We start from the raw sequence: 20,360 nt of genomic DNA on the forward strand, positions 1-20,360 counted from the left end.
GGTCCATCCTTGGTTTCCATTGGCATTAATGGACCATCCTTGGTTTCCATTGGTCATCATTGGCTTTCATGGGCCATCCTTGGTTTCCATTGGCTTTCATGAGCCATCCTTGGTTTCCATTGGCTTTCATGGGCCATCCTTAGTTTCCATTGGCGTTCATGAGCCATCCTTGGTTTCCATTGGCGTTCATGGGCCATCCTTGGTTTTCATTGGCGTTCATGGGCCATCCTTGGTTTCCATTGGCGTTCATGGGCCATCCTTGGTTTCCATTGGTCTTTATTGGCTGTCATTTGTTTCACGAGTCATTGCCAGCGTCATTGTGCTTTGATAGGCCATCATTTACTTTTAAATGGCCAATCATTTTGCAATCATTAATTTTTAGGGGTTACTATCGGCTTTGATGGGCAACATCAATAGTTTATTATTTAGCAATCATTGTATACGTTTCATGAATGTTAAGACTGTTCGATGATCAAGAAGTTAAAGAAACAACATTCTTTGCAGTCAATTTTTCAGTTTTGCATAAATTCCTTTAATTTAGAGGGAGTTTTCAATAAATGAAGAGTATGTGTTTGGTACAATTGAAACCAACTACTGATGTTATATTTTCTGTTGTTATATATTATATAAAAGCTCTGACTGGGGAACAAGCTAATCATCCTTCATAACCATTTAATATATACCTAAAAAATCGTTATCTCAAAGCCGCTGGGTATTCATAAATGTAATCAAGATATCTGTTGTTTGAAATATCTGCACATAGACTTTTTATAAGTATAAAACTCAATATACATATTGAAAAATTTGTCAGTGAGTAAAAGTGAGCTGACTTAATCAAAAGAATCAATTGAATAACACAAACATTGGTTTCAATTCAAACGAAAGAGGTGTTAATATGTTAACTACTCACTCATTAGGTAGCTCTGAACATTTAAACTTTAAATAAGCACTTTTGCCTTGAGATCAGAAAACTAATGACTTTGACATAACAGGTAATTCGAGTTGAATCTTCAATACAACAATTTTATTTTTTAAATAAGAAGGTGTTAGGTCGAGAATGAGCTTCCACTTTGACATATAAGCAAGTTTGATTTAAGCAAGTTCAGGTGTTAAGTTGGGACTTCCACACATCAGGTAGCTCAAAATAAGCAAGTTTAATAAACATGTAACAATGTTTGGCTTAATAACACAAAAAAACTCAAGAAAGTGAAATATTTTGCATTTGCACCATATACAAATAAAAAACAAGCACATATAAAATAATAAATTACATTAATTTAATAAACAACTTTATCAAATAAGTACTTTATAACATACGCAAAAAGTGCCGCTGAAATAGCTACCTTTATGCACAACAACCAACAACACAGACTTAAAATGCATCCATAAAATGATCTCCACCAATGCTGAAAGGCAATAGAAGTTCATCACAGCAAATGTTCATTACACTATGAAACTTCCCAAGCCGATTTCAAGAGATATTTCCAGATATCAGTCTAGGCGTTCCAATAAGATCATCGTTGAAGGAGAGTTCCTGCGTCCACTCGTACAGTTTCTTGGCCTCCCTCTCCCATTGGTCGCCCTCCTCCCCGTATTCCCCTGTGATCCCATATTTGTCGAAATAGTCCTCGGGCTCCTCGGACACTGCAGTCTGCCCACGGGAGTCCAACATTTCATCCTGAAAAATGAACAGACTATTGTAAATAGCCGTTATATCATCTAATGAAACTGTAAATATTGAATCTTACATGACTAAGCTAATTAAAACCCATACATTTGTCTCCAATAAAAAGTCTAAATACCACAATTTCACTTTCAAAATCGACATCAATACAGTTTGTGTGTAACCCTTTATATGTTGCAGATTGTCAGGGCCAGAGCATTTCTACTCATATTAAGTTATGTTCTTATATTTAGTAATTACTTCCAAATTGCATTTTGTGCACTAGTGTATTTTACATCATATGAGTATTGTAGTTCTAGTTTATCCAGATACCGGGTATTCGTTGTAGCCAAAATATTTTTGTTTTCAAAATTGACTTTTAACAAGATGTGCTTGTGAAACACAATGTCCCCCTATATGACGTTTGACCTTGTAGGATGACCTTGACCTTGACCCTTCACCACTCAAAATGTGCAGTTCCATGAGATACACATGCATTTCAAATATAAAATTGCTAGCTTCAATATTGCAGAAGTGACATTACATGAACAATTTTGATCCATATATTTGACCTTGAAGGATGACCTTGACCTTTCACCACTAAAAATGTGCAGCTCCATGAGATACACATGCATGCCAAATATCAAGTTGCTATCTTCAATATTGCAAAAGTTATCATAAAATTAGCGATTTGGGCCACATATATTTGACCTCTGACCTTGAAGGATGACCTTGACCTTGACCGTTCACCACTCAAAATGTGCAGCTTCATGAGATACACATGCATGCCAAATATCAAGTTGCTATCTTCAAAATTGCAAAAGTACTCATAAAATGAGCGATTTTGGCCACATATATTTGACATCTGACCTTGAAGGATGACCTTGACCTTAACCGTCCACCACTCAAAATGTGCAGCTCCATGAGATACACATGCATGCCAAACATCAAGTTGCTATCTTGAATATTGAAATACTGCAGAAGTGTACATAAAATGAGCGATTTTGACCCATATATTTGACCTTTGACCTTGAAGGATGACCTTGACCTTTCACCATTCAAAATGTGCAGCTCCATGAGATACATATGCATGCCAAATATCAAGTTGCTATCTTCAATATTGCAAAAGTTATTGCAAATGTTAAAGTTGGCGCAAACCAACCAACCAACCAACAGACCAACCAACAGACAGGGCAAAAACAATATGTCCCTCACTACTATAGTGGGGGACATAAAAATGTTACAGCATTAAGTTTAAACAAGCCTATAATTCCAGAAGTGGAATCCAAACCTCTCTTTATATGAATGCATTCCATCCCGCAAGGTATCAAGGTTGGTTCGCAGTCAGTAAAAGAATCAGTATATAAACACTTTCACGCTAAATAGGGGCACTGGAATTATTATGACCAGAAATATTGTAAATGAAGATATAACATGACCTACGCTCCAGGAGTGAAATAACGTAATGCTCAATTTTGTTTATTATGCGGGTGTTATTACACTAGTTATATAACTGTTAAATGATGTCATATTTTTTGACGAAATGACGTCATTATTCCAGCGAATTTCTTCAGTTAAAATCTTTTACAATGTAAATAAACGGTGAAAAGAGCATAAAATAAAAATAAAATTTGTTGGTCATGTTATAAATAGAATCTTAGATTTGTGGTCATTTTGCATTGAATTTATTAAACTTGTCATCTACCGGTAAATAAAGATAAAAACTCGGCAAGCCTTGTTTTTATCTTAATTACACATGTAGATGACTTTTTAATAAATTCAATATAAAACGACCACTCATGCAAGATCCTATATATATATTTGGTATGTCAATAATGCCAATAACAGATTATTAATGTGTTTTCATCAGTCCCATGAATACTATTTTTGAGTGATTTAATAAGAACTATTACACCATAGTGACTTATTTATTCAACGCCATTATTAGATTAAATAACAATGTCCTGAAGACCACAAAAACAGGTCTGTTAAAAGAATGCGCCTATAATTATTTCAAATATGTATTGATGATTCGTGTGTGGCAGGTTTACTGATATAATTTTCTTTCTTTTCCATTCTTCTTTTGTATTTCTGTTCTATATCTCTATATATAGAGGATATTTGTTGGATTCGGTGGAATATCGATTTTATTTCATGAGTGATCATAGAAGACAATATTTTCACGAGTAGCAAAGCCACGAATGAAAATATACATTTTCTATAGTCACGAGTGAAATAAAATCGATATTCCATCGAATCCAACAAATTTCTTTTTATTTTATGCTTTTTTCACTGTTTATTTGCATTGTAAATGAGTTTAACTGGATAATTTAACTGGAATAATGACGTCATTTTTTCGACGAAATTTACAGTAAAACAGTGAAAAATATCGATATTTTTCACTGTTATTTTTCACTGTTTAAAACAGTGGAATACCAATTTTATTTCACTGATATTTCTCTATAAACCATCTGAAAGCATAAAATAAATGTTATATACTATATATACTGTGTAATGGGCCATATATATATGATCAGTAATATCTACTTATGTGAAATAAGCCATGAAATCTTTAAACCCTGTAATTGATTTGGGTGTGATGCAGCTAAGAAATGAGCAATTTTTAAGGGCATTGAATTACTATCTTTGAGCTCATTGATATAAATGAATATCTTTCACCAACACCAGCCAAAATCAAAGCCATATATCTTTTAAAAAGGTATTTCTTGCTTAAAATACTTTTGGGGCATTCCAATTGTGAGGCATTAATAATAAGAGGAAATAAAAATTAGAAGGATTTGATGTTGATTAACACAACGCAAATTCCTGATAGACTATGCTACTAAAATAATATGACCCTGATTTTTTTTAATACCAATAGTTAACAACACTTCCAACATTTAAAGTTCACAGTCATATATTACAATATATATATACGATATAGATAATATGTATAAAATATGCACACATATTAATTACACACTTACAACAAAAGATTCACATAAAAATACAATACTTGAACTCACCAAAAATGGTGAACAACATACAGCCCAAATACTGATTAAATGATCGCTAAAAAAAGCAACTTCAGGAAATTATAATAATGTTTTCAGTAATTAAAGGTCAGTCATCATATTGGATATTTAGTGTTTAAAGCCACACAACTTATTTGGCATAGTAAATTTAAGTATAAATAAGAAACATATTTTATCTATGCCAATCAGAATATATCTGGTGGTTACATGCACACTTTCAAATTGCATCTATATTTATTGACTAACATGTATTTCATTTCAAGGTCAGAGGAAAGTGTGTGGCTAATAGAATATGTTATCAACAATAAAATAGGAAGAAGAAAAACATTGAGAAAAAGGTAAGGCATTGCAGGAAATATGTATAATTAGAAGAACTATTTACACAAGTATAGAAATAAAGATATAAACAATATTAACAAAATAGTATTAACCCTTTACCACTTAGATATATATTTTGACGCATTTGTAGGCCCTTAGAAAGTTTTATTTTAGACATTTCTTACTAAATTCAAGTTTGAAAAGTTTCATTTCCAACCCTAAGTTATTGGTGAGGTGCAAACAGCATAAAACCTGAACAGACTGCAGTTACTCGCAGGCTGTTCTGGTTTTATGCTCTTTGCAAAAGCCATTTTCACTTTGCTTCTTATGGGGAACAGGATTATATAATACATCTATGTTAATCTGAAAATATTTGTCAAAATATTTTTAATATATCAAACTTTTTTTTTGAACAGCTGAAAACAACAAAACCAATTTAATATATCAAAGTAAATTGATGAGTGGGTTGCTTTGACACCAGAAGTTCCATAAAGTACATGTATGAAAGTCACATTTCCCCAACACAGTCCATTGTAGACACAGCACTCTTGAGAAGGTTTGGAAGTAACTCTTAATATGTATGTAAATGTAGGGATTCAACAAAAAAAAACAAGAACATTTGATGGATAGAGTATCCCATACCACATGTTGTTCAAAGGGTACAGAAGGAATTTGTGATTTAATTCTTCAGTAAGGCATGTTAAAAAATTTGCAATAATTCCTATCAAACAAGAGCACCGCATAATGGGTGCCAACGCTTGGCTGCGGGTGCAGTTTTGAATAAATAAAAGCTTGTAAGAATTATTATTATTTTTATTTTTTTAGAGGTCACAGTGACCTTGACCTTTGACCTAGTGACCCAAAAATGGGTGTGGCATGTAGAACTCATCAAGGTGCATCTACATATGAGGTTTCAAAGTTGTAGGTGGAAGCACTTTGCCTTTAGAGTCAATGTTATGGTTTTAGCACGGCAGACGCAAGACAGCGGAAAGACAGGACACGACATGACGTGCTGGCTATGACAATACCTCGGGTTTCTCCGAAAACAGTCGAGCTAAAAACACAATTGTTTAAGCTTAACAATACGCTCTCAGCACAGATGATTATTCGGTAAGAGTTTGACGAAATTGCAAACAAAATGTATGAGGAGTTGCATACATAGCCTAGCGTGACAGACGGAAATACTGAAGCAGACCCAAAGCATGCACACATGCAAATGATTGAATAATGAAATAAGAGACTTCAGAAAAGTGGATGAATGTAGAAACAACACAGTATTTCAAATGGGTTAACCTTTGCTTTTAAATGAGATCTTTTTTCTGCAGTAAATGCCAGACTGAGAGATCTACCCTTGTCAAGGGTGCTGTACATTCTTACCTCTTGCAATCCCAACAATGGGATTCTAACCATGAGGCTAGATTCGTGCTAATCAAGAAATGGAAATAACATACAATGTTTAGAAGGTATTTTATTTTTTGAGATGATAAAAGACATTGTAAACAATATATATTAAGCTTTAAATAATGTTAATTCCAAATCTTGTGACCATATTTAGATTTCCATTAACCTGTTTATTTACAACGGTAAATACAACCAGAACAGCTTATATTAAATATTTCTTTATAATCTTATATTATTGATAATAACTAAAGCTTAAGCAATTAGGCAAGTGATTAATAATGAAATATTCAGTCCTATGAAACCAGCTTGTTTACCACATACAAAATTAAATATTTAAGTAGCTACTCAATATATTCAACGGTAATTATCCAAAATTGGTGAGCTGCAATTATGGTTTTAACATAAACTAGGTTCATAGATGAACAATTCTAATAATTCATGGTGGCAATAGTGAGCCATTTTCTTTTTATTCATTTGTAAATTTCATCATCAACTCTGGTCTTTAATACATGATGATTAACTTGAAAACAGCGTAAGTATTAAATGGAAGCAGAACAATGTGTATGCATGAAAACATCTTGTTAGTTTAAATTATGGAAAGCAACTAGCTATGAAATAAACAATTTACTTCTAAATACAGACTACAAACTAATAAATCAAGCATCTAGTCTAGGTGAAACTCACTCTAAATATTGTGTAAGTATTTAAAGCATGAAAAGTGTTCCTAATTAAAATACTATGGAAAAAAAAATAAGTTATAAAAGAACATTGAAATACAGCATTTATGATTTTGAGTATAAACTGTGAAAATATTGTATTTGATATATGAATATACAGCAAATGCATCATTTGAACATTGAACCCATAAATTATAATATATTATTATATTTAATCTTAAGACTAAAATGACTACAAGAAAAGCTAAAAAAAAGCAGAAAATCATGTGATCCTTACCCTATCCAGTCCGTACATTTTCCTCATCTTCATGGCTCGAATTCGGGCTTGCTTTGACCTTCGACCTGACACCTGACTCGTGATGCCTGACATCTTTGACTTTGGTGTCGGCATAGGCACATCTGGGCTCCTTATGACAAAAACAAAATGTTAATTTATTAACATATAAAATGCTTCAGGAACTGACTGTAAAGTGATTAAATGAATTAACAGGTGAACTTATTAAGTTGAAGAAATATTTGTAGAACATCACTTTGCTTTTCTTACCAAACAATACCAAGCTGTTGCAGATACATCCCCAGTCATAAGAGCACTGTTTTCGAATGGGTACAGTAAGATTTGCGATAGAATCTTAAAGAAAACTATTGACAAAAATCAAATGGAAAATGTACGTGTTGATGCACAAAAAAGATTATAATATGAATAATATTGAACAAGGGCAATAAGCATGATTGACGGAAGCAAGCAAACGTGCACGCACTAACGCTCAATCACACCCATGCATGCAAGTACGCCTGACATTTCTATAGCCCTACACCTCTTTGCATTGAATGTATAACAAGACCTTATTTCTAATATTGATGCAAATCCAACCATTTATTATTATATATTCATGAGTAAACTTGCCAACCAGCCAACTGACAGACAACCAATGGCTTCAGTGTGTGTGTAAAAATCAAGTAAAAACCACTCACCCTTCTGGGCCACAATCAAACCACTCACTCTTCTGGGCTACCATCTGACAAAATCATATCACCCTTACTTTGTTGTCACCCTTAGTTTCTTTTTTCACAGAAAACTGTTACTCTAAGCAATACATGACTTTTCTCTGAGGTCATTTCCAGAAAAACAACTGTTACAAAATAAAGGGGCTGACTGATCTGAAAATTGGGTCGCCCGATTGGGTACATATTTCATATATTCTTTTCACTCAGAGAAAAGTTTAATTGCCAATTCGAGCTGGCAAGTTGAATTTTTACACACTTGCTTCATTTTTAGGCCAACATACATCATTTCTATGTGTTCACACTAACCTTTCCATTAATTAAACCAATATACCTTTTGTCTCAAGTTGCCAATATGATCTTTCATTAGTGAGGAAATGAATAAAAACCTCATATCAATTATAGGATTCCATCTTTCCACACATTGTAATATCAATTTAAGCCTCAAATTCCAAACCAACAGGAAAACACACAACAATGCTGGCAAATAAAACTTTTTTCTTGCAGAGGTTAAAAGAAAACTTAAAGTGGAAACCTGATGTCAAAGTTGCTTGGCTCAATGTTCCTGTTAGCTCAAACTCTCCTCGAAGAGTGCAGTCTGCACAGGCTAATCTGAATCAAGGACAACACTTTCCCCTTTTGTGTATTTTTTGTTAAAAGAATGTCTCTGCTTAGCAAATTCCTGCAAGGGCCGAAAGTGTCGTCCCTTATTAGCCTTTGCGGACTGCACATGCATTAAGCCCTGTTTTCCCAGAGCAAAGCTTGTGTTTAACCTTGCAAAGCTCACATCTCCATACCTCATTTCAGAGACTGCTCTGATGTGTTGAATCTGAATATCCTGTGTGATAGGTCGAGTGATCAGCAGGGGGATTTCCTCTCGTAAACGCGGGGTCATGCGATGGTTGTACAGGAAGTCGATTATATCATAAAACACTGTGTGCCGTGGCAACACTGAGGCAAGAAAACACATAAACATAAAATTAAAACAAGAAGAATTCCAGATGTAGTTATTAAAATTTTTATCATTAACACAGTCATCTGATAATATAAGTAAAATAGTATACAGCAAAGTATAGGACTTCGTGACAGCAATATTCATTTTCCTTTAAATATCATTTACAATTCTATACAAATTAAAAATATTTTTTTAAGCACAGAATCTTGGCATAAAGCCTTAAAAAATATAACTGAGAAAGAACTATTATTCACTTAAATGTTTTGTTTATTTATTAAAAATACTGTCACAAAAGTGATGTGTTTTTGTTTTGATAGATCATTCAGACTTCTGCCAAACTTATCCCAGATATGTTAGTTTCTTTATTTAGAATTATTTACCATCCAGTGTTAGTTTTCTCCAGTAATTTTCTTTCCCACCCATTTTTGCTGGAGTTTCGTCAATATTGGTGAGATACTGCAAATATGTAGAAAAACTGTGCGAAGACTCACATAAAAGAATGCTTGCTTGTTATTGAAAACAGTGAACAAAAAACAATTTGAAAACACTTTGTGCAACTATATTTGCACTGACAAAATGACACAAAATAACAACTGAACTTAATAGAAATAAAACATGTAACTGTCTGGTATTTATTTTTGTTGATAAATATTGTTATTTTGTTAGCCACTGTCAATAAAATATGTCATTTTCTGGGGAACTCTGATATGTAACACAAATATGTCACATTTATTCACATACAAATAGAAGTTAATAAGCTAGGTACCTGCATATAATCCTTGAGGGTGGTGACATCAATCTCGTCTGTAATTTTGTATTTCCTCTGAAACATGGCGTCTTGCAGCATCTGCTCGTAGAACTGTCGATTCCCCATCAGCTTTAAGGCATCTTCGGCAGCCTAAATAGAGAATTAAGTTTTCCAGGACCCATGTCTCGTATTTTACTGATATAACCTGCTTCATGCGAAAATGGGTCTTATGCCATATGCGAAAAGCATAGCTCTAGTTGGGCAGTCAGGTCAGAAAGGTCATAGAAATTATTTTATGACCATTCCCACAAAAACCATGTGACCGGGCCGGGGATCAAACCCGTGATACTCCAATTTGTAGGCCAGTGCTCTACTTCGATGGTATATTTAGTTTCAAGAATGTCTGTTCTGAACATTCAACTATGTAAGTGAAAATGTCCTCCTGCAAGACAAGCTTAATATGTTTTTCAGGATGTACGTTCATTTTGTTTTGCAATTTTCTGACACACAATACAGGTGTTTATTTGTGTCTGCCTTACTAAGGAAAGTGAATGGAAATTTTGTTTTTTACAAGTACAAGATATTTCAAGTACAAACATTATACCGAATTGAGTAATACTTACTGAAACATGATTAAAAGCACGTTTGCATTTTGTCATCAGTAATTATCCCCATATGATAAAAACATCCCCAGGTTTCAAGTTCAAATATATTTACAGGCATATTATGTGCATTATGTGAAGGCAATAAAAGAAAGGCTTACCCCAGTAGCAGGTTTAATAACTCTTTTTCCACTGAGGTACTTAACTCCCTTGCCATCAGAATGGATGAACACCTTAAAGAATATCATAGGAGGGAATTCTCCACCTCCAAACCTACAAAACAAAGTTAAAGCAGTCTTAGGCATGGAAGGGGTAAAATTTTCAAAACAATATACAGTAAATCCTTATTATGAGCAAATAATCACAAAATGACTTTCAAAATAAAAATAACATTTTAAAAACAAACATCCTTCTTAACAGCTAGCACAGTTATTGTAAACATCAATTCTTACCTAAATCTAACTCGTACTTCACTGCATTTGTCATTCATAAATTCAGCTTCTTTCGGTGCAACTTTCCTCAAAATCTCATTTGACAAAGAGTTTTCCTGCAAAACATTTGGAAGACATTTGTTAAACAATATAATCATCAACTTGCTTGGTACTTAAAATGTTAAATCACTATGGACGTGTGTAAACAAACATTTAAACATGACTTCTATAATATAACAAGCTTTTTCTTCAATTTGATCTAGTGATATATTTTTTGATCCCACCTCACCCAGTTTTGGCAAATATATCATTTGGAGATATGTTCTAACTAAGTTTCATGAATATTTGGGAAATAAATGTGGACTCTTTAGAGTGTTCACAAGTAAATGTTGACGATGGATGACACAAGACAGACAATAATGAAACCAGTATTTAATATACACAAATTGTGACTACTCCAACTACCGGTAAGTGTGTTGACCTAACAATACCAAAGATGACACTTTAACAACAAACAAACAAGACTACTGGTCACTTACAGCTGCACACACAGCATGCTTGAGCAGTTTGAACATCTGTCTGTCGCGGTAGCCTATCCAGGACTTCTCAATTATGGAGGCAGCCGCCTGGCGTATCATCCTGATGGAGTAATGTAAGACGCCATGGTTAACTTGCCTTATATATAATTGTTCTGATATGAAATGAGAAATGTGAACATCTGAGCCTTTGCAATAAATAACCCATTTTTTTTTTAATACTGAACATCAATTATTGTATATTGGCCAAAAAAACAACCAGATGCAAACATGATTTAGTTCCAACATGATCTGTTAAGTAAGCTAGCAATTTTAGTGAGAGCTACATTTTACTGTGTGTTGCTAAAAAGGGACTTCGTTTCCATTTGTTACCCTGCAGTTAAACCAAAACTATTGTATGCTATTTCTCTACAGCAAGATGCTTAGAAAAAAACAGCAAGTATCATGTTGCAATTGTAAATGATACATAGGTATACACTTACTCCCCCTCAGACACTGCTGGTTGTCTGAGATGTCTCCCAGGGGTGGGGCTGCGATGCTCCTTGTTGACTAGCCGGTCACTCAGGGGTGTGTTAGTGGAGTGGCGATACTGTCCGAACTCTTGACCTTCCAGTGTGGCCACAAACTCACCAGTCAGTTGAGGGGCTGAGGGAGACCTCCTAGCAGAATCATATTGGGACTGAAATTAAGATGGTCATCAGAAATATTAAGGGTTATAAAAAGCCATTAAGACAATAGTTGCCCACATTTGTTCTTTCTTATCTCGTTCTTTCTATCAAACTTTCCCATCAGAGCAATTTTCCCATTGATAAAACAGTACTGCCTAAAGTTTGTTAGGAGTATCTTTATTTTTTTAATTCAAATGATGATGTGCAAACAATTTAAGAAAGAGAAAAATACCACATTTTCACAGCCAAATTCTAACTTGATAAAACAGTGTGTTTTTTCTCAATTTTGATTTTGGTCTGACATGTTAGATTCCCCTTTAGTTTGTTATAAAAATTTCTGAAAACTTCCCAGAAGATATACCTGTGGATGTGTGGGAGCCTTTCGCCGCACAGCCCCTGGGCTAGGGGCCTTCTTCCACTGTTCTTCAACATTTTGGGCTGATGGAAGTTTCACATTGATGGATGTTTTGCTAGTTGCACTCTTTGCATCTGCATTTTTACTTTCTGGAGAATCTGCAATTAATTTGTAACAGAACTGTTTATGTGAGTGTACCATTTATATTCCCTTTAATACATCAAAATAAGCAGATAAAAATGACTAAGCCACATGAGATCTGATAGCCAATGTTACCGTAAAAATGCAGTCATAAGTCGAGATTTTTTTTTCCTCAAAAATTTGATTAAATTTACAGTCTCGACTTATGAGGTCGTCCATGAAAAATAATGATGACATTCTACGAAGATCGATCCCCGAAGACATGGCTAAAGTTGTTGTTGTTGTTGTATAAACTTGTTGAAATACGACACACAAAATTTCCTCTTTTAACTGATACTTACCAATTAATATAACCACAGTTTGCCGCAAAATTTCCCTCATTTTTATTTTCATAATTTAATCCAAAGTTTTCATGTAAGCAGGTGTTTTTTTACAACTGAACGTGTAAACAAAAGATCGAGTCATTTTTAAAGTAAAGCGAGAATTGGCAACTTAGCTGTGGGAATTGACCAGTCGCCAAATTATCGATCGCTCCGCCCACATAGTCACGTGGTCTAGTGATTAGAAAACTCCGACAAGCAGGTCGCAATTATAGCGGATTACGTGAGGGAAATTCTATATTTGTAATGATGTATTATGCTCTTTTCTATAAAACAAATTATTAAAGCCGCACACTAACCTTAACTGCTCTGTAAAACGTTAATACAATCATAAAAACTTTAGAGAGAAATGGCGTAATCAAAATAAATGAGTTAACGGCAGACTGACTATCAGAAACGTTTCTTATACATATTATATAGGGAGGTGATGAAAAATCCGTTGTAAAAATGAGCATTTATTTCATATTGATTTCGAACTTGTATTCGACCGTCTGACTGTGAACCCGGTGGCTATTCATATATAATTTTGAAAATATTTTTATTAAATGCAAATGACATATCCATATCATGATGGGTTTTTTGTTTATTAAAATGTTTAGATCTTTGTTTTATTGTGTTATTTTTAAAAAGACACCGATTTTTTTTATTTGGATATAAATTAAATTTTGATTGTAACCATAATTTAATACAGGCCTAATTTCGTGGTTTCATTAACAGATAGTCTAATATGCATTTTATTTCATTTATGTTTAATGCGAACCTGTTACATTTCACTATCAAAACTTGAAATGTTGGTATTACGGTGCTGTTCACGAACATTCGAATTGAATACATTTAGCATATTATGCATTTGCTTATTTATAACAAGATGGCCCTCATTATTAATTGCAATTTTCACATTTCTCCCCGTTTCAATATATATATGTTGTATCAGAAATGTTGTTGTTGTATTATAAGCCGTACATTTTATACTTGAAGTCGCTTTAAGCTGGCTAAGCCGCGTTGAAATCACCTTTTTGTTGTTTTTACTTTAGTTAAAACAATATTTAAGTTAACAATTTATAATGATTTTCCTTGTTTATGATCCACAGAAAATAAATATATAATTGGAAATCATTTAAGTAATTAAATAGTTTTCTTTTCTTGTGTACAGTACCTAACAATGCCTTAATGTTCCTTCATTCTGAGATCCACGCAACATACTGTTATTTATTAATCATCGACAATTACGCTGAGATTAATAAGCACGTGTGGCAATTATTATGTTGCCCAAACTGCTTAATATTATTGTGCATCAAACGGTATAACACGTTTTATAGAACACACACCTGGTGTGGTTAAACTATTTATTATCCCCACGCTTTTTGAAAAAAAGGTGGGGATATTGTGGTTATCTCCGCCGTCCGTCCGTCCGTCCGTCTGTCTGTCTGTCCGTCCGTCCTGGCCACTATCTCCTCCTACACTAAAAGCACTAGAACCTTGAAACTTGAACACATGGTAGCTATGAGCATATGTGCGACCCTGCACTATTTGGAATTTTGATCTGACCCCTGGGTCAAAAGTTATAGCGGTTGGGGTGGGGCCGCGTCAGAAATTATCACTCATTTTTTTAGGTTATTTTACATTTACTTCTTTATTTCTACACCGATTCACTTCAAATTGATACTGGACCTCTCTTATGACAATACGGTCAATCTCAACCATGCATGGCCCCATTCCCAACCCTGGAGCGCCCCGCCCACATAGGCCACACCCACCAAAAATTTCCATTTACTATAATTTTTTCATTTCTACACGGATTCACTTCAAATTGATACTGAACTTTTGTTATGACATTAGGGTCAATCTCAACTATGCATGGCCCCAATCCCAACCCTGGGGCGCCCGCCCACATAGGCCACAACCACCAAAAAATTCCATTTACTATAATTTTTTCATTTCTACACGGATTCACTTCAAATTGATACTGAACTTCTCTTATGACATTAGGGTCAATTTCAACTATTCATGGCCCCATAACCAACCCTGGGGCCCCGCCCACATAGACCACACCCACCCAAAATTGCCTTTACTATAATTTCTTCATTTCTACACCGTTTCACTTCAAATTGATATTGAACTTCTCTTATGACAATACAGTCAATCTCAACTATGCATGGCCCCATTACCAACCCTGGGGCGCCCCGCCCACATAGACCACACCCACCCAAAATTGCCTTTTACTATAATTTCTTCATTTCTACACCGATTCACTTCAAATTGATACTGAACCTCTCTTATGACAATACGGTCAATCTCAACTATGCGTGGCCCCATTACCAACCCTGGGGCCCCGCCCAAATAGACCACACCCGCCCAAAATTGCCTTTTACTATAATTTCTTCTTTTCTACACCGATTCACTTCAAATTGATACTGAACTTCTCTTATGACAATACGGTCAATCTCAACTATGCATGGCACAATTGCCAACCCTGGGGCGCCCTGCCCACATATGTCACACCCACCCAAAATTGCCTTTTACTATAACTTCTTCATTTCTACACCAATTCACTTCTAATTGATGATGAACTTCTCTTATGACAATACGGTCAATCTCAGCTATGCATGGCCCCATTACCAACCCTGGGGCACACCTAGGTCAAACATTCGGCGTGGGGATACGCGTCGGCCTCTGCCGCGCCATTTCTAGTTGTGTTTGTTTTCTCATTACTCGTTCATATGTTCAAGAAATAAAGATAAAATAATAACCTTTTATAAAGTATGTATAGCACCTACAATTTTGAATAATGATCGAACAGTAATGATCATGCATTTGATATAAAATCTGTGTAAACTCTTAAAAATTACGTCCATTCCATATGTACAACACGCTTTGTTTGTCGGACAAAATGGCGGCCAGATAAGCGTTGCTGAGGGGTGTGTGAAAAATCGATATCTGATTGGCTGATCGACAAAATGTGGGCGGAGTTGGCGACTGGTCAATTGACAGTTTGACGTCATCAAAGGAAAGCCGCTTCCTGTCAAGAAGCCATAAAGCATCACCCTTCTCGCCGATAAAATTTCTTTAATTTGTGAAGCGACATGTTTAACCGATCGCGAGTTTGTTATTCACTGGCAATCGTCCAATTATGTTTGAGCACGTGCATAGCTCCGCCTTTGAAACTGTTATGTAGAACAAAGGTGGAGTTAGCGGTCTATTGGTTATGTCAATCATTGTCATAAAAACGTGTTTACCGAGGAACAAAGCAATTGTTTTGATTAAAATTAAAATCAGATTAAAAGTACAAAGATTTGATTACAGTGATCACAGTGTGCCATCGGATTATAAGTTTGTGGATTATTACTAGCGTGGACAATGTAGTGCAAACTTTATAATAATAATTTATTAATTTGACTAACACATTTGATTTGTGAAAATGCCTTGAAAACGCCAACGTCATGCGTATGACAATGTTTAAAATACGCTTGATAGAAAATGCAGAGCAATCAATTAATAATAGTGCTGCTGAATGCGAGGTTGGTGTTTCATATGTCGTTGATGTGTAAATTACGATGTACATGTATATAAGTTCTGGGTTCATATGTTGTATTTTTTTGTTTTTATGTGGTTCATTATGATTTGCTTGTCTATATTTTCATATATTATTTTCGATTTCCTAAATATATATTGATTCGTATGTATTATATTTAACAAAGTACATAATACACGTGTCTACGTCCCACAGTGCTATATTGACCTCATGGTCTATGTATAGAATAAAAACTGCCCGTACATTTAAAATTGCGTCTGTTTATGAAATTATTTCACGGACAATTTCTGACTCGACTTATGACTTGGACATATTCAAAATCTCCGATTTTCGTATCATTTTTTACCCTCCGACTTATGAGCGGGTAGACTTATGACTGCATTTTTAAAAAATTCCCAAAATTACATGGATTGACTTTTGTCTCAAATATTACAGTTGTGTTATCTGAAACAACCCTAGAGGCTATTGCCTTTTGGAGTTGTCAGCTGAAGAGAAAAACTATTATCATTAATGTCCCAGGGTGTAGTAAGCGGGATTAAAGAGCAACAACTTGTAATGTTTTTTGTGGCGTTATTCCCATTCAGAATTAATAAGAAATTAATTTGCGATAATAATACATTATATGATGACAATAATAGATATGATGATAAGTGGATAACCAATGGATCATGTCAATAAAAACTTTTTACAATACAAACAATCAACCTCATCAAAATGAACATGAATCAGAATAATGATTATAACAAGAGCACCGCATAACGGGTGACACGCTCGGCTGCAAAAGCTTGTCAGAATTTTTTTTCAGATGTCACAGTGACCTTGACCTTTGACCTAGTGACCCAAAATGGGTGTGGCGTGTAGAAGTCATCAAGGTGCGTGTACATATGAAAAAAGTTTCAAAGTTGTAGATGGAAGCAATGTGATGTTAGAGGCAAAGTTTTAGTTTTATATTAGAGGTCACATTGACTTTGACCTAGTGACCCAAAAATGGGTGTGGCGTGTAGAACTCATCAAGGTGCATGTACATATGAAGTTTCAAAGCTGTAGGTGGAAGCACTGTGATGTTAGAGGCAAAGTGAAAGTTTTACATTAGAGGTCACACTGTGACAGTGACCTTGACCTTTGACCTAGTGACCCAAAAATGGGTGTTGCGTGTAGAAGTCATCAAGGACTTAGGTGCATGTACATATGAAGTTTCAAAGTTGTAGGTGGAAGCACTTTTAGAGCCAATGTAAAGGTTTAAGCACGATGCCCGGACGGCGGACGACGAGGAGGCTATGACAATACCTCGGGTTTTCTTCGAACAAACAAACAAACGGGCATAAACAAAATATAATAGGATGGAATACCTCCAGATATATGTATTTATAACTGGGTATTATCACGTACAGAAAAATAGCATCTAGCTAAGCTGACTTAATTGTCTTGGTTTGAAATTGGCAAAAGTAAATAATAAATACATTTAAATGGTGTCAGTATAAGTTATATCCATGTAACATGCTACAAATACTTCACAAACAGATACTTATATGACCGGGCTTCATATAATGCAAAATATTTGAACGTTTATTTAAATATAATTGTTAACAAGAGTGCCAAACTGTCACAAGATACGCCTGTTTGAAGGTTTTGGACAACTTGATAACTTTACCATTTGAGTGGCAAAATGATACATTTTTGAAAATTAAGCAACACATAATTTTACAATTCAAGTTGCAAGATCATATTTGGACCTATTTTTTGACCCAGCATGACCTATATTTGAACTTGACCTATATATCATCTAGACACAACTTCTGACCAAATTTGGTGAAGATCGGATAAAAACTACTTCAATTTAAGAGCGGACACCATGCTTAATGCTTAAATTGCACTTAGTGACCTAGATTTTGACCTGGTCGGCATGACCCATATTTGAACTTGACCTACAACTTCTGACCAAATTTTGGTGAAGATCGATCAAAACTACTTCAATTAGAGAGCGGGCACCACGCTAAATGCTTGAAATGCAGTAACTGACCTCATGACCTAGATTTTAACTGGCAGGGCCCTCAATCCATATTAGGGGAAGCGGGTTGCTACCCATAGCAATGGGAATTTTCACGGCGTTTCCCTTTTTGGGTGATTTTTTTTTTACTTACTCTCTAATTATTACATTTGTGCATGTTTGCACTATTCATTGCTTTTTTCATAATTAACTTTGTCTGACAATATTAAATTAAAATAGAATTGAGATATAAAAATCATGAGAAACATCTATCTACTAAAAAAAATATATTTTTTTTAATGGGGAATTTTTCCCCCAAAAAGGGGAAAAAAGTATACTTTTCAGGTGGGGGAATGCGGCCGTGAATTTTGGCCGTGAGTTTTACAAATTGAGGGCCCTGACCCGGCATGACCCATATTTAAACTTGACCTAAATATCATTTAGACACAACTTCTGACCAAATTTGGTGAAGATCAGATGAAAACTACTTCAATTAGAGAGCGGACACCATGCTCAATCCTTAAAATGCACTAGGTGACCCTGTGACCTAGTTTTTGACCTGGCATGACCCATATTTGAACTTGACCAAGATATTGTCTAGAAACAACTTCTGACCAAGTTTGGTGAAGATCAGATGAAAACTATTTGAATTAGAGAGAAGACACTGCTGTGGAAGCCACCCGCTGCCGTCCGCCAAGGGTGATCTTATAATACGTCCCGTTTTGAAAACGGGTCTATAAAAATATATCATTGCACTTTTTCACTCTATGATATTAATATTTTAATTGTACTTAAATAAGTAGAGCTTTAGGAGACAGCCAATTTAACAAGTTTTTTTCTATTTGTCATTCTTGTTTGAGCATAATGGGCTTATAAAAGTGCTCAAGAATTTCCTAAACACAAACGTTCACCATTTGTTTAAAGTATCAAATAAAGGGCATATTATTTCTATAAAGAGATTTATTAACATAAAGTCCAAGCAGGAAGGGATTATTCCCACAGAGCATGAGTATATCACCTGATGAAATGTGTGCACACAGTTCTTATGATAGAATCTATGCTGATTTAATGCAACATTTTCTTAAAATTGGAAAAAAATAAATAAAATAAATGAAAATGCTGTGTTTACAATAGTGCAGTAGTCTGCTTCCGTTTGTAATTTATGTAAAAAAAATTAATTAAGAGGACCAATACAATATATGGAATAGGCAATAGAAAATAAATTCCTAGATTCTCATCCCGGCCCGCCCATCGAAAATCGTCCTGCCCAAACGGTTTTTATTTTGAAAAAAAAAATCCGTAAAAAAAATCGAGCCGCAAAATACTGAGGACGAAACGGCTGAATGAGTACGAAAATTGCGAAGTGCGAATTGGCAGCTCAATGTCTCTGAGGCGATTATTGATTTTTAACGGCGCACGAGCGTTTGTGTTTTATTTGTCTTTATTTTTAATCGAAGTATTGGTACTAAAACAAACTTCTGGGAGTGCAAGCATGTGAAATCATCCGTTCTTAAACTAAAGTAAACAAAATTGTCGAAAAAAACGTCCCTATCAATAGATAATTCATTTTATAAATCTTTTCACAAATAAGAAAGTCTGTTATACTCACATAAACTAAAAAAATTTCCTATAAACAATACAAGTTTATTGTTTAATGAAGTTTTTCACATTTTTTTCTACATTACCCCACCCACCTGTCACAATAAAAAGTAATTATAGCTATAGGTCCCACAAGAGATGCTATAGCAGCATACTTACCCATTCTTAATTGTTGTTATCGATCCAACTGATCGCTACCGACAAATCATGCCAACATGTCTTTTAATTCTACTCCATTTTTGCCAGGTCACAGCTAGAAATAAACACAGAAATTCCGTCTCCACTGTAAACAATGGCCAATTTTCCCAGCATCCAGCGCGCGGACAGGAT

The 20,360-nt window shown here is 34.8% G+C and overlaps 1 protein-coding gene across 2 annotated transcripts; it reads right to left on the minus strand.

Annotated features, from left to right (window-relative positions):
* Positions 1–1,009: 1,009 nt before the first annotated feature.
* Positions 1,010–20,352, minus strand: LOC127864807 (uncharacterized protein CXorf58-like). 2 transcript variants are annotated; one of them, XM_052404691.1, is made up of 12 exons: positions 20,190–20,352; positions 12,398–12,549; positions 11,851–12,047; positions 11,372–11,471; positions 10,854–10,948; positions 10,563–10,674; positions 9,818–9,949; positions 9,432–9,507; positions 8,894–9,047; positions 7,372–7,501; positions 6,394–6,441; positions 1,010–1,678 (listed from the first exon to the last, which is right to left on the minus strand). In XM_052404691.1, exons 1-12 carry the CDS (start codon positions 20,191–20,193, stop codon positions 1,472–1,474), a joined length of 1,407 nt encoding a protein of 468 aa, XP_052260651.1. In that variant the 5' UTR covers positions 20,194–20,352; the 3' UTR covers positions 1,010–1,471. The 2 variants fall into 2 exon arrangements, with proteins under 2 accessions (XP_052260651.1, XP_052260652.1); XM_052404692.1 differs by lacking the exon at positions 6,394–6,441.
* Positions 20,353–20,360: the final 8 nt, after the last annotated feature.

This window comes from Dreissena polymorpha, chromosome 1, assembly GCF_020536995.1.
Source record: "Dreissena polymorpha isolate Duluth1 chromosome 1, UMN_Dpol_1.0, whole genome shotgun sequence".
NCBI lineage: Eukaryota > Metazoa > Mollusca > Bivalvia > Myida > Dreissenidae > Dreissena > Dreissena polymorpha.